Here is a 14,346-nt window from a genome sequence, read left to right as displayed (position 1 = left end):
AGACGTGGTTTCTTGTCTCACGCATCCGGCACTCGACGGCACGCGACACACAGACGTTCTACTGTGTCCGCGGCACTCAGACGTTCCCCCCGTGTCTCCGCGCGCGGACGGTAGTCGAGCACGCCCACAATCATTTGTCATTTGTCATCGGCGGGCTGTTTTTCCGCACCACGGGCCAGGGAGCCCGTCAGCGGACCTGATTGAGAGAGAGTGCCGCCGCGGACGGGCCGGATTCCGCGCGGCGCCCGCCGGATGGTGAGAAGGCCAGGGCGGACGGAAGGTCGGAACGCGCCGGCCACGGATGCCGAGCGTGGCACAGACCCGTGCGTGCGTGTGAGGGAGTGGGGGAGCGATGGGGTGGATGGTGCGCGGCATGACTGCTATGGACAGCTGAGCGCTGCTGGTAGTCAATGAATGCTAGGCTGCGAGGCCTGGTTGGTTTGCTGCAGTGTATAGAATGGGATGATGAAGCGCCTCGGCAGCGCGCGGTACTCACATCCACGATCCATAGTTGGCGTAGGTGCAGGAGAGCATGAGGCCCACGCAGGCCGCAAACAGGCGCGTCCCCTCCATCCCTGCTCCTCTGACAGAGTCCGGTCACACCAGGTCGGGTCAGGTCACCTACATCTCCTCCGGACCGCGCGCCGCCCGGGTCACCTCACCAGCCGCCCTGTCCACTCCCAGCCACCAACTCCGCCTCTCGGCTCACTCCTCCGTCACTCCCTCACTCCACAGTCCACACTCGCCACTCGTCACCTGCCCTCAGTCGGACGCTCTCGGCTCGTGCCGCCACCGTCGATTGTCGAACAACACTGACTGCTGCCGCCGCCGCCGCCGCCGCCGTCCGCGACGGAGCGCCGAGCGGCCCGCTGATTGGTGGAGGCTCTGAGCAGCTCGTGCCCGCGCTGGTACGGCGGCGGGTCGGCAGGCCGCTGCTGGGAGCCACAGAGCACCTCTCATCAGAGCGAATGTGGATCAGAGGGACCGCCGCTGCCGCGGTTACCCGTGTTGGGACAGTGCCGTAGCGGCGACTGGCGGGAAGCGGGGAGAGATGAGCTGGGTGGAATCTAAACCAGTCGGTAGCGACCTTTTAGCTACCAGTGGTGGATAATATGACAACCCTCCTTTTTTGCCACCAAAGCAGTCAGCCATAGCCAAAAAACGGATCTTGTGGGTAAATAAGTGCATAGGCAATGAACTGAGTAGCTTTTCGAGCATCGATACAGCTACATGTAAACTTACGCATGCAACAAAAGTTCCGAACACATATACCCTCCACTTGGGTCGTGATCACCTGGCACATACCAGCTCGTATTTAACCTGGTATCAAACATAATCTGGTGACCCTGCTTTGCAAGATATGCAGTTTGCCCGTCATCACACTAATATAGTTCCTCTTGACGTGCTGACGCGTGGACATGTGCCACATGACAGATGCAGCCTGTCCCTGTGTGGATCGGTCACCTCCAGGCCTGTCTTACTTCCCCAGCATGTCACTGCCATGTGTTACGGCGTGTGGTGTTCAACGGACCATGTGGAATCGCTCTGACGTCTGGGACAGGTGGAGCAACGCAGAAAAATGCACCGAGCGCGCCGCATTGGCTTATGCACATACATACCCACCTGCCATGAATAATTATTCAAAGCTCGTAATGGTTGCTGGATACGTAGCTTTCCGTGTCAAGGTGGTTTTGGTGAAAGGAAAGCTTAAATGCATAGTCGACGAAGACAACCTGTGAAATTACGTGCAGAAAGAGATTCAGCGCAAATAGGCGTGCGGCGATGTGCAGCCCACAAATCTGCTCACATGAAATATTGAATGAACACATTTATGCTTCAGACCGAAAAGGTCATGTAGAATCTCCGTATTATATCACATTTTTCGTCGTATTTAAATCGTATCATGATGGTGATAGCATTTGCAAAGATAGACAGACGTAGGTATACCACAGGCGCATATGCAAATCAGAATAGACTAACCACTATAAGTCGGCATGTTTTTACGAGTACATCTGTCTACGTCTACGTGTCTCTTTCTCTTCCCCCCCTCTCTCTCTTTCTCTCCCTCTCCCTCCCCCACTTCGTCCCCTGCAGTGATAACGACATTAAGTCAATATACCCTGAACGACATCACACGTCTGGAGTCTGGACAGTCATTCCCGCCCGGCCGGACCCGATCTGGCAAATCACAGCCGATCTGGCAAATCACAGTCGTCACGACAGCCGGCCGCAAATGACCGCCGAACGACAACTGGTGTCGGCGCCGTCTGACACGCCGCAGAGCTGCTGATTGCTTCAGCTGCGGCGCCAGGGTCGGCGTTTAAGGGACAGTGAATGAAGTACAACGAATGCCATGTTAAATGCTATATTCACCACAACAGATGAATGAGAAGAAAATGATTTTATATTTTTAAATCAAAAGTTTTTGAAGCATGAAGAGAAACTAATAGAAATTTACAACAGCTTTAGCTACAATTAGGTAGGTACTGCTTTTTAATTGGCCTATTTTGGAAGATAAAGATGATGTCAACTTCGTAACTTATAAAGCTCTGAGCGATGAAACATGTCCCAAACATTTTCGGTAACAGCGGCGGAGTGTCCCTCCAGTTGCCTTTGTCCTCGAGGCCAGCAGAGGAGAAGGCGATGCGCGGATCGGCGGGGATTATAGCTCGGTAACAGCCGCCCATCATCCGCCGAACGAAATCAGAACCCACATCAACCGCCTGGCGGTTACCTACACCGGTTCGAATGAATGTTTTTGGCCGTGGTGCGATTGCATCGGAATGTATGTACGTCCGGTTGTTGTGAGCGATTTGCTTTAATCGCCTCGCTATCAAGCGCTAGCTGTCCACCTTTCAAAACAACAAACTGAGCGAATCATTTTCGAGCCTCACCGACCACTGAAAAACGTATGAGCATCCCGAGGTCGAAGTGAGCTCTACATAAGGGCAAGCATAGCTGCGCAGAGGGCTTATTAGACACAATCATGTACGTACATACCTATGCTTCTTTCTTTAAACTTTCTATCTGTATTGTATTTCTTATCAGCGAAGCATCAATCCACCAAACCGTTTGCCTAAAACGAAGTTAAGAAGAAAACTTTGACCAAAGTTCGTTTGCTTTACTGTTGAGTATATGTAGGTCCGGTGAATACGGTAATTTTGCTGCATTTTATGTATTTGAAGTAAAGGCTTTTGTTGAATGGTGCATTATGATCATTCACAGTGCAATTAGCCATATTTTGCCCAAAATTAGCATGGTTGGTTTAACGTCACACGAGTACCACACATGCTCAACAGTCAACACATACATTATACAACATTCACAACTTTTTTTGTGATATGATATTTTCAGACACAGTGAACCGCCAGTATATGTTTTCTGCCGTGACGTCTCTTTCTGCCGTTGTCATATGACGTGAATGACGATGACGTCGTTGAGCGGCGTCTGTCTCGATCCAGTGACGTCACGGCCGGTGTCTGCCGGTCCGATATACGGGCCCCGGGTCGGCAGTTGGTCAGACGGCGCTGACACCGGCTCGGCGGGGTGTCTCTGGTCGCCGAGAGCCGGGTCATGGCAGCGCTCCTCTCTCCTCCCTGCTCTCCCCTGCGCTGCAAATGCCGCCACTGCGCCGTAAATTACCCACCGGTGGCGCGGCGCGCCAGAATGGGACCCATTAAACGCCCGGCAAGGGTCGTGCTTCCGCAAAAACGCGCTGAAAGGCCGGCTCGGCGGCCGCCTCAATAGCCCTCGGTTGGTTGGTCCAGGGGATGGCACGGCACGGGATAGATCGGGACTGGGGGTGCGGCGCGGGGTGAGGGAATCATCGGGCTTGGAACGGGTCGTTATGAGGAACTGCAGGAAAGATCCTAAGTCCGAGACTTACCTGTCGCCGGACTCAGTATATGCACCCAGCTGCCGCCCTGTCATTTAAGGTGTCCGGTCACACCAACCGGCATGGGGTGGTACATAGTCCGGTATGCGCGTCACGCGCTGTGCTAAAACTGAGCCGCGCTAATGGGACAGCGGGCCGCAGCCGGGGGCGTGCGCACGTCTCTTTTGGCAGTCTCAGCACCGGCCGAGCTGAACTGCCCGGAGACTCTCGTCAGCTCAGGCGGGGAGTATGAGTAGTCCCATCAGGATGCCGTGGGGTATCCCTTACAGGGTCACATGACGACGTCCGGTCCCAGCCAAAGACAAGATTTAAAGGTAGTGTGCCACCTTCCAATCTACTATACTATTTGTGAAATGAAACTCTGTCTTTCTGTCTGTTTGCACCGTGTAGAGGGGTGCTTTGACGTCGTGTACAGGTCAAACGGTGCGGTCGATTGGGCTGAAATTTTCGCAAGGTGTTGATGACGTCATGGGCACGTGCAGTGGCGTGTTTCGGGTCTCGGGGGTGGATGGTTCGCACGTGGCACGCGCTGGAAAAAGGCGCATTTCCTCACAAATTTGTTTGGTCTTAACCCTCGCCCGCACATGGGGGGGGGGGGGTGGTTGCCACCCCCCCCAGGTAGTCTTTCTGCTCTGCACTCAACATTTTTAGAGCTAGAAGGCTGATTTTTCGTATAGCTGCTACTCGATCCTTCCTTGACGTCCACTGAAAATTTCAAGTTTCTGTGATTTTTGGTTTCGGAGATATGACCTTGTTTTTCAGGTCATGTCATGACCCAAATGGCCAATTCTCAACATCTTGCGTTGGCTATGGGCCTTGTGAGCTTTTGACACCTTGATTTCGGCCTTTTTTGCCAGTCTTACCTCCCACCTATCATGGAACATGTTGTTCGACGATGTACAGATGTCAAGGTCAAGGTCAAGGTCAACCTAGGTCATCTAAGATAATTGCGTTTTAGGCAAGCGGAATTTACTTTTTGTGAAGTTTTTTTGACTGCATTTTTGGTAAAAGCTTCTCAGATCATGATTTCATGTAATATGGACACATAACTAATCGGTGCACACATCAGTATACACACAGACACACACAGACATACAAACACATATAATTGACCTTGACCTAACTTGACCTGAAATGACATCAGCAGCAAAAACCTGGTCGGGTAGTGTGACAAAGAGGTTCTAGCTGGCTTGGCACCAGAAAACGGCATCGTCATCGGTATATGATAAGCAGCGCACTTGATATTCAACGGTGACCCAAAACAGCAACATTTTTTAGTTTGACCTGACCTGGAAGGTCAATGACTGACCTGAGAAGGTAAAACTGGGTATCATTGGATTTGTCTCTTCCCAAATAATCTTTTTGGTCTTTACCGCTAAGCTCTATCTCCAACAGGACGAAATGGCGCGGGGGGTGGCAACCACCCCCACCCCCCATGTGCGTTCTAGGATGGGAAAATGGCATGTGCGGGCTCAGGGCTGTCTCATCCCTATCTCCGTAACGTGTCGTGTGCGACCAATGACGTCACGGCATTGCGGCGTTCTGATTGGGCGGCAGCTCTGAATCGCCCGACTGGTGGTCCCCGCTCGACAAGCGCACGTGCGCCGACTAGACATTTGTAGTGGCATTGACGGCAGAAAAAGTGAGGTAATGCAGAGCTCTGAATATACTTGAATAGAGTCTAAGCCGTTAGCAATACGTAAAAACGTCAGATAGGTTTCTTGTTCGTCTTGATTTGAGCTTTTATGTGATATAACTTTTACCTTAGTGTCGAGGTTGGCAGCTATGTGGGAGAGCCCTAAAGTTGGGTCATTTTCCATAGGACTGCATTACAGCCGTCCGACCCTTCGTACCAGTGACGTCACGGAAATCGCTGCTTCGGCCTAATGAGCATACCTTCTATATAGGGCCTTGGTGCGGGCTAGGGTTAAAGGCATCGGCAGCCGGGTTCGATGGACTTTGACAATAAAATGCATGGCAAGCGGCGGCGGGTGCCTCTCATTTACGGATTGACAGCTTATTTATTTTGATACACAGAGGCGAATGAAGATGTTGATTTTCGGTAAATAAAGACAGTTTTTAATACGCTTAAGGTCGCCGTCCACTGCACATTGGCATCCGCCGAAAGTAAGCGCGTAATCGTCGATAAGCGCGAATTTTCGGCGTTTCCTAAAATGACGCCGTCCACTGCACAAAAAGCATCGGCAGAGGTGCTGAAAGTACGCGCTTATGTTAGTATCAAGTGTTTTGTTATTATAGGGTGTGCAAGCCACCTGAAGTCATAGAATGATGGTAATTCTGTAGGAAAATAAAAAATAAAAGTATAAAAAAATGTTTTAGCAGGTTAACCATGATGCAATAGATTAACAAATAAAATCCTTCGAAAATAAGCACGCGACATTTTTTCTTAATACTCTTGGGTTACGAAGCAAATACCGCCGTCAGGAAAACAAATGTAAACAAAACATCTCAGGTAGTACCTTTTCTTGTTATTGCTTTTATACTTTATATATCTTCTTGTTATTGCTTCTATACTTTATATATCGAGAATGGACGTCGGCTTAAGTTTGGCCCAAGCCGAGCTATTAATGATGGAGTATGACGAGGAGTGCCGTCCGAAACGTCGGCACAAGAGCTGGGTCGCTGACGTGAACCGCCGCCGCCGAGCTCGGGGGGAATTCTTCAACCTCGTACAAGAGTTGCGTACCAACGACCCTGAGCGGCACCGCACCTACTTCCGGATGACCCGCGACACTTTCGATCTCCTTCTTAGCAAGATCGGGCCAACCATCGCCAGAAAACACACCAACTTCAGAGAGCCCATCGACCCCGCGCAGCGCCTGGCCGTTACCCTTCGGTATCTGGCGTCAGGGATGGAGTTTTCGGCTCTGGCTCCCACGTACCGCCTGGGAGAGAAGACGGTCCGCGCCATAGTCTACGACACGTGTGCCGCGATCATCGCCGCCGTCGGTCCGGAGGTGTTGGCCTCCCCTACTCGCCACACCTGGGAGAGGAGCGAGGCCACCTTCCGAGACCGTTGGAACTTCCCAAACTGTGTGGCAGCTCTCGATGGAAAACATGTCGTCCTGCAGGCGCCAGCCAACACCGGCAGCGAATATTTCAATTACAAACACACGTTCAGCACGGTTCTCCTGGCCGCTGTGACGAAATATGCAACAAAAAATAATCAGATACAACCACTCGTGATCAGATACAACCACAATGCGTGTAATGAATTTGAACGGTAATGAATTGGAATCAACACGAGTACAAAATTGATGTGCAAATAAATAATTACGGCGATTCTATAACCTAAGATAATGATGAAAAGCCGTAGCCTTATAATAAAGTTCAATGTATTGCCGAATATAATTAAACCAGAATGAGACGACAGTTTCGGGCGTAGCCCATTATCAAGTCTGACAATTCCGGATTTGAAATTTCAAATTTCAAATGTAGACTTCGGATTTGAAATTTCAAATTTCAAATCCGGAATTGTCAGACTTGATAATGGGCTACGCCCGAAACTGTCGTCTCATTCTGGTTTAATTATATTCGGCAATACATTGAGCTTTATTATAAGGCTACTGATTCTTATCATTATCTTATTAACAATGAGCCTGAGAAAAGCGCTTGCTAACATTATCAAACATAAGCCTAGCGATTCTATAACACATTAAAAACAGCATTGATTTAAAGCAAAACAAATGCCGTGCCCTGTAGCTGTTGCAGGACTGGATATCACTAACTTATTCCTCATATGCCGCAGCGTGGATCAGCTGCATGATTTGGATTTTAAGAAGGGACTTCTTTCTAGTTGCCACTTGCCTGATATCCTGACCCACCAAATGTCCAAAGATGGCATCATCGTCCTCTAGCCTCTCGACGGCTTGCTGCACCTGCTCAATCGCCCGCTGCAGGATCTCCCTGGTCCCTTCGTCGGCAGCCACCCGACGGGCACGCCGGCGAGGCCTCTGGGGCTGGACTTCGCCCTGCTCTGGTCGGTCAGCGGTCGGCTCCCGAGGAGCAGAGGCCTCCTGCGCGCGATCAGCAGGCGGCGTGCGGGGTGCGGAGGCCTGCTGCGGGCGACCAGCGGTCGGCGCCCGAGGAGCAGAGGCCTCCTGCGCGCGATCAGCAGGCGGCGTGCGGGGTGCGGAGGCCTGCTGCGGGCGATCAGCAGATGGCTCCCGAGGTGTAGAGGCCCTCTGCGGGCCAGCCGGCGCGCGGGGTGCGGAGTCCTGCTCCCACTCGTCGTCCACTGTCGTGAAAGAAGGAAAATTATCCATTTGCAGAGTCGGGAATCGACGACCGCTTTTCTCTAGTTCTTGTGTATAAGGTACATAATAATTTCGACCCTTGTGGGAAGGGGCATTTAATGCATTACCTTCGAATTCTATTTTTCATCTTTAGTAAAAACAAGCATCAAGTTAGATAGAGCTATTAGTACATCAATCACACCTGCTATTTTCTTTCCGAAACAAGCTTTGGTATTTGTTGATGCTTTAATGATCTACGGTCAACACACATCAAGTACGTTTGGCTAGCCTACATACATAAAACCTTCGCTGTGATCTCAAGAACTCTAAAAATGCATAATACACATAAAAAGTATCTCCATCATACTGCATAACATACGTAGACATTATAGCCTTAGTAAGAAACTGACCTTCCGAGAATACGAGCCATGGATCACCAGAGTGTTCTTCTTCTATGTCAGGGTTCTCCTGAAAAAGAGATTAGCATGGCTTTGACCGTGGCGCTGAGTATACAGAACGGTAATCTGTGTACCCTCGTACTTTCAGTCCTGTCCGCCTAAACGACATAACTAGTTACAAGTTAGTTAGACATAAACGCCCTTCTCTTCTTGTTGTTGCTTTTTAAGTTTGGAGGTTTTGGAGTATTGGAGGTTTCACCTTGTCAGTTGATTGTTAAATTGCACAACCCACAATAGACGAATTGCAAGATAAGTAGCTACCTGACAGGATTACGCTACTACACAAAGGTCATTATTACAAGAGCGCGTCATGCAAACCGTATCGACTGCGCAAAGCATCAAACCTACCAAGTGAGGATCCTCTACAAACGATAAGGGATCAGGATCAGCATGTGGCGCCGTCAGGTTTGTTGTCACGCTGTGAAAGGACCGTCATAAGGCAAGCATGGTGTGATTCAGCATTGGACGATAAAATGTTCATCGGGGAAAGGGAAAGTTCATTGTGGATGGGGCGTTCAGTTGGCCGACCGTCACCAGACGGAGTAGACCGCACCCCGTACGTGTAATCTAACTTTCCGTCCAACGTTACAAATCTTATTGCGTACTAAAATATGTTATGTACAGAACTATTGATAACTAATTTCAATACATAACAGTGAAGCGAAAACAAGCTATTCAAGCAGGGGAGGTCATTTCATCTAACCTACATATTACAACCTAAATGTTGTACTATAAAGCCCTCAGCGAAGCCCGTTTTAAAAACAACTTTTTATAGAGGGGTCACAATCAGCTCTTGTCCCACATAACATCTACAACTATAGAAAACTATACATTCATATCCATTTACATATCTGAGCTAAGCAAGCTGACAACTGGCAATAAACAATACAGAAAATGCACGCATTGTACGAATTTATCTATTACGGAAGGGAAAAACGGTAAGAGTAAAAAAAAAAAACTCACGGCTTTGGCTTGACAGAATCATTGAGGAAACTCAGCTCCCTCTGCGTGGCGCCGTCGGTGGTCGAGCTGGCAGCAGAGCCGCTCGGCGGGGCCTGCCGACACTTCATAAAATAGTCCCGGATGGACTTCCATCTTGACTTTACATCAGCAACTGAAAAAACGAAGTATTTAGTATACCTTTATTTTTTACTACATCTCTATCCTGGTATCCATTCACATGTATACATACATACATGCATACATACATACATACGTTTTGATTTCGATGATAATGATGATTAAGTCTAAACAATGGTGGATAGTTCGTCAGAAATCTTAATATATAAATGTGAAGAAAAAACAGATTAGACGTCATACAGATGGTGATTGGATTAGATATGGCGCCAGGGGAGGAGCTTCCTATTCAGTTGGTGGGGCGGCTACCCCACCAACTTGCCATTTTGCAATTTGCCCCACCTATAAGCGTTTGGCCCCCACCAACTTAAGCTCAGTTGTAGGAATTTGTTGCTTAGCAGACCAATCTTTTTCGCATTGAGGAGCTTTGAAATGTCTGTGTAGTGCAAAATATTATCTATGTAATGAAAACAATCGATTCAGTGATGCACCTTAACTAACATAACAATTGGACACGAATTTCTGCCCCACAAACTTCCTAAGAAAGGCTATTTTCAAAATAAATTAGTCCGAACCTTTTTGATAGGAAGGTTTCACAAGGACAGGGCCACCGCTAAGCGAAGCTTGTTGCGGTGACCCTGCCCTCTACCCTCCGATCGCGCAATTCCGGTTCTACGGCATAATTAACCCTCGCCCGTAAACGGTGTTTTGCCACCTTCGCCCATGCAGGGGGGGGGGGTTGGTGCGACCCCCTCTGGCGTTTGAAAACGGAGCGTCGTAGAGGTTAGCGGAAAAAACCAACGGATTGCTCTCAACGAGATCTCGCGATTGGTGGTATATTTTTTTGGTCATAGGTCAACATTTGACCTACTTATGACCGGTCAAAGGTCAAATTTTCGGAAAAATCTAACTTTTTCAGATTTCCGCGCCGATTGCGGCAAAACGGTAAGAGATATCGACTTGAGACCTTCACTATCGTGATCCTTGATCAATTCTCTATCGTTTAGTGTGTATTTCGATGTCATAACTCTAAAAATGATGCGTTGGGAGCATCGGAAGTCTGCAAGGTCATTTGTGCATTGGGTCACGTCAGGCGTGTGACGTCACTGACCTGACCCTGACCCAAAATGAACTACAAGAAACAACAGACGATGCCTGAAATGGATAGCAAATTCGAATTCAGGGCATCAAAATACCCCGAAAAGGCATACAAGTGCAAGAAGTCATTACAGGTCAACCGAGGTCACTGACCTTACCTTGACCTTTAGTAACCTTCAAAATGTCAACATGGTGCCAATGTCAAATCAGCCAGTTGTGATTCTAAAACAATCCATCAGTGTGTCAGGTCAGTCGGCATTTATACCAATGTGAAGCAATGTCCAATTTAGCGTAAATCTGGCCGGAGGTTGTTCCCTTTATGACGTCATAACTCCGTGACCTGACATGACCTTGACAAAAATAAAATACCAAAAGTTGCGCAAAGGATGCCCCAAAGGGTACTGAAAATTTGAGCAGGCTATCTGAAACGGTTCGGCGTGTAGCTAAGAAAAACCTCAGGGGGGGGGGGGTTGCACCAACCCCCCCCTACATGGGCGAGGGTTAAGTTTAACGTGCGCACAAGCCGCGCACGGCCGGTCCCCTCTCTCACAGGCTTAGCCTGGCTACGGCCTGCCACCAACCGCAACCATACCTGTCAGAAGGCCCATAAATATCAAGCGCCCGTCGCGCTTCGAACCCGAACTGTTATGACCGGGCACGCGTGCTCTCACCACACGGAGTCCAACGCTCTACCAACTGATCTACGGTACCGCCATACAAAGGCTCCGCCTATGTATGGCGCCGCCGACTTCATGCTGTGTGACGTGCGTGCGTTTACGCATGGTGGGGCCGCTGGTGTTGCCCTCTATTGGTTGGTGTCTACAAGCTCCGCCAGATGTCAGTGGGGTGGTGGCTAGGCGAGCTCATTGATGTCTCCAGACCTGTATAGATCGTCTTGTGAAACGACCATTATACGCCCAAAACAAAGTCAATGTAAAAATGCATTTCAGAAAATGCTCACCATTTCGTCCGGTCTCTGCCGCCACCTCCGCCCATAGCCGCAGCTTGTGCTTGCGCTGGTGATATGCTGCCTGCCGCACATTCCAAAGTGCCTCCCGCTTACGAACAGCTTCGACCAGCTGGCTGTCTCCGGGCCTATCGTGACAGAAAAGGAAGATATCAGAGCAACAGCAATGGGATAATTTTTGACAGATGTTGTTATAAGTTGGAGGCAAGTCTGAGAAATCTTTGAGCTTGAGAAATCTAAGATCCCCCCCCCCCACACACACACACACACGTCATAGAAATACCAGCATTTAAAAATGACATTACCTTGGGAAAGATTTTGGTAATGCTAGTGTCCCAAAATTTGTCGATTTGGGTGGCAAATGACACCGAAATGAAACCCATTTTCACTCTTACCTCCAATTTCTAGGAGCAATTTTGCACTCCCAATTTTCTTTGATTAAATATTTGCGTCAGATGTTCGCTTTATATCATAGACCTACATTCTAATACACTTGTACATCATTTTATGCTCTTGGTCTCTTTCCCACCTTTTTTGGACCCGTTATCTGACCTGCAATTTTCCAATCTCATTTCCTTTTAGGTGGAGAATTTTCCCCTCCGACACCCACACCAAAATACATTTTTGGGACACTGGGACTTTGTAATGTTAAAAAAAAATACCTAGAGTGGTCATCTTTGGCTTCAGGCAAAATGCTGAACACCTGATACACAATCACTCAACCTAAAATATGACTGGCAATGAAACTGCCATGTAACTTGCCAGTCACAGGCTGCGCCGAAAAATTCAGCAGCCACCATGTGCTGACCTTGGTGCATGCGAAGTTAAGATGGACATGCACTGAAATCTTTGGCACAATCCTGCCACTACGCTGGACATATTCGGCATAACGTGTTTTTCCAGGTTGGCAGACTCACAGTTGTTAAGAAACACATTTTATTTCTTTACTTTTATTCAAATGTGCTGCAGAAATGGATATGGATCAATGCGAATTTGAGAACGAAGGAATGCCCATGCCGACATAAATAAATTTGGGGAAATAATCTACTTGGACATACCAGATCTGGAGTGGATTAGATACCTACAGTCTCATCCCAGACTACCTATCCCAAGTTCCATTCAGAAATAGGTACATCAACATTCAGTGGCACCTTTGAGTGGAACCCAGCAGAAGGCTGCCTGCGTCTGGAATATTGTGAATTTATTTGAGATGATCTATGATTCAATATCAGCCTGCCACCTACCAAGGAATAAGCACTTACAGCATACCACGCCCATGATGAGTTTATGTCAGAGGTGGAGATCTCGGGGGGGGGGGTCGGGGGGTCAGGACTCCCCCCCCCTGAAAACAAATTACTGCTATGCAAGTCAATGGTACTGCATCCAGCCCGCCTCCATCTGCCCAGCCTGGAACCCCTTGAAATTTTGACAGATCTCCACCCCTGGTTTATGTCATGCATATAATAAAATTGTCAACAAAATGCTATCATTTGAAAGTCTACAAGACACAAATAATTCGAAAAAATGCTGAGATGTCGTTGCGGAGGATGAATAGAAAATCCTTGCACAACGATTTTTCCCCTTTATAGCATGAAAATAAACCTCAATTGGGTTTTTACAGGTTGTTGCTATATCAATATATAAAATATACTCACTTCATTTCAAGAAATCCCGATACCGCCGTCTTTATTCACCGCAAAAGATAATAGTATGGGCTCGAATCTTGCGCAGTCGGCGTCAACAGCGGCAGAAAAAGCTCCCACGATCCAACTTTTCCGCCACTAAATTAAGAGCGTAAAGTAAGCGATGAAAAGATAAACATGCCGAAAGACGTTGTCGGCGGCTGGGCCGTTTCGGCGTTTACAGATTCTGCTCCTACCATTGCCTCTGTAGTTAATTCTGCCAATAAGCGCTTATTTTCGGCGGATAAAAGTGCAGTGGACGGCGACCTTTACACAAATGCACCGCGTTCGCCGTAGTGCGCCACATTTGTCACGAGGTGCCATTTCTGCCGCAAATCGCACAACTTTGTCAAATATGGCCCGATAAAGGTGCAATTCGGTGGAACGATGCATGATAAAATGACAGGTACAAATGCGCCACGTTTGTCTAAACGCGCCACATTCGTTGCAAGGCGCTATTTCCACCAAATATGATCAAGAATAATGAAATTACACGAGTAGGAGCACGGTTAGGAACTCTTTTTTTAGGTCATCAGTTTATATGATAATCTGTGACTTCACATGACCCAGTGGTAGTGGTAGGTGTAGTGATAGTGGTAGTGGTAGTGGTGGGGGTAGTGGTAGGGGTAGTGGTAGGGGTAGTAGTAGTGGTAGGGGTAGTACACCTTTTTGCAATTGAATTCAACCATTGGCCATAACTGTTTGAAGAGCCGTTTCGACAATCGGCATTGAGCACAACTATTCCGGCGTCGTGTGTTTCATTTCAGCCATTCGACAAAACAGATTTAACACTGAAATGAGCGATTTGCAAAACAGTTTGACACTTCGCCATGACTTCGGCAATGTGCAAAACTCCTCGGTATTTGGTGATATCACTTCAGCAATGTTAAAAACAGAATAGATGGATATCCAG

The 14,346-nt window shown here is 48.3% G+C and overlaps 2 protein-coding genes across 3 annotated transcripts in view; both read right to left on the bottom strand.

Moving 5' to 3' along the window:
* The window catches only part of LOC122366776 (protein Wnt-5b-like), a 29,957-nt gene extending 29,139 nt beyond the window's left edge, over positions 1-818 (bottom strand). The window contains exon 1 of the mRNA XM_043339342.1: positions 497-818. Coding sequence (XP_043195277.1) covers positions 497-573 — 77 coding nt within the window. The 5' untranslated portion in view covers positions 574-818. The remainder of the gene's footprint in view (positions 1-496) is intronic.
* A 5,121-nt stretch (positions 819-5,939) lies between these two features.
* Positions 5,940-13,610, bottom strand: LOC122366777 (translation initiation factor IF-2-like). 2 transcript variants are annotated; one of them, XM_043339343.1, is made up of 6 exons: positions 13,407-13,610; positions 11,746-11,879; positions 9,573-9,723; positions 8,958-9,027; positions 8,562-8,619; positions 7,405-8,153 (listed from the first exon to the last, which is right to left on the bottom strand). In XM_043339343.1, exons 1-6 carry the CDS (start codon positions 13,409-13,411, stop codon positions 7,645-7,647), a joined length of 927 nt encoding a protein of 308 aa, XP_043195278.1. In that variant the 5' UTR covers positions 13,412-13,610; the 3' UTR covers positions 7,405-7,644. The 2 variants fall into 2 exon arrangements, 1 of the variants encoding a protein (XP_043195278.1); XR_006253944.1 differs by lacking the exon at positions 8,958-9,027 and having other exon boundaries at positions 5,940-8,153; positions 13,407-13,598.
* Between the last annotated feature and the right edge of the window lie 736 nt (positions 13,611-14,346).

Source organism: Amphibalanus amphitrite, unplaced genomic scaffold, assembly GCF_019059575.1.
Source record: "Amphibalanus amphitrite isolate SeventyFive unplaced genomic scaffold, NRLGWU_Aamphi_draft 000830F_arrow, whole genome shotgun sequence".
Lineage (NCBI taxonomy): Eukaryota > Metazoa > Arthropoda > Thecostraca > Balanomorpha > Balanidae > Amphibalanus > Amphibalanus amphitrite.
The sequence above is the reverse complement of the archived record's forward strand: the minus strand, read 5'-3'. Positions and strand labels throughout refer to the sequence as shown.

What these genes read in the sequence shown, in the direction of transcription:
- LOC122366777 (XM_043339343.1), bottom strand. An exon ending in GGCAGAGACCGGACGAAATG is followed by an intron (nt 9,724 to 11,745) that starts GTGAGCATTTTC and finishes TCGTTTTTTCAG; the next exon opens with TTGCTGATGTAAAGTCAAGA. An exon ending in GATTCTGTCAAGCCAAAGCC is followed by an intron (nt 9,028 to 9,572) that starts GTGAGTTTTTTT and finishes GTCCTTTCACAG; the next exon opens with CGTGACAACAAACCTGACGG.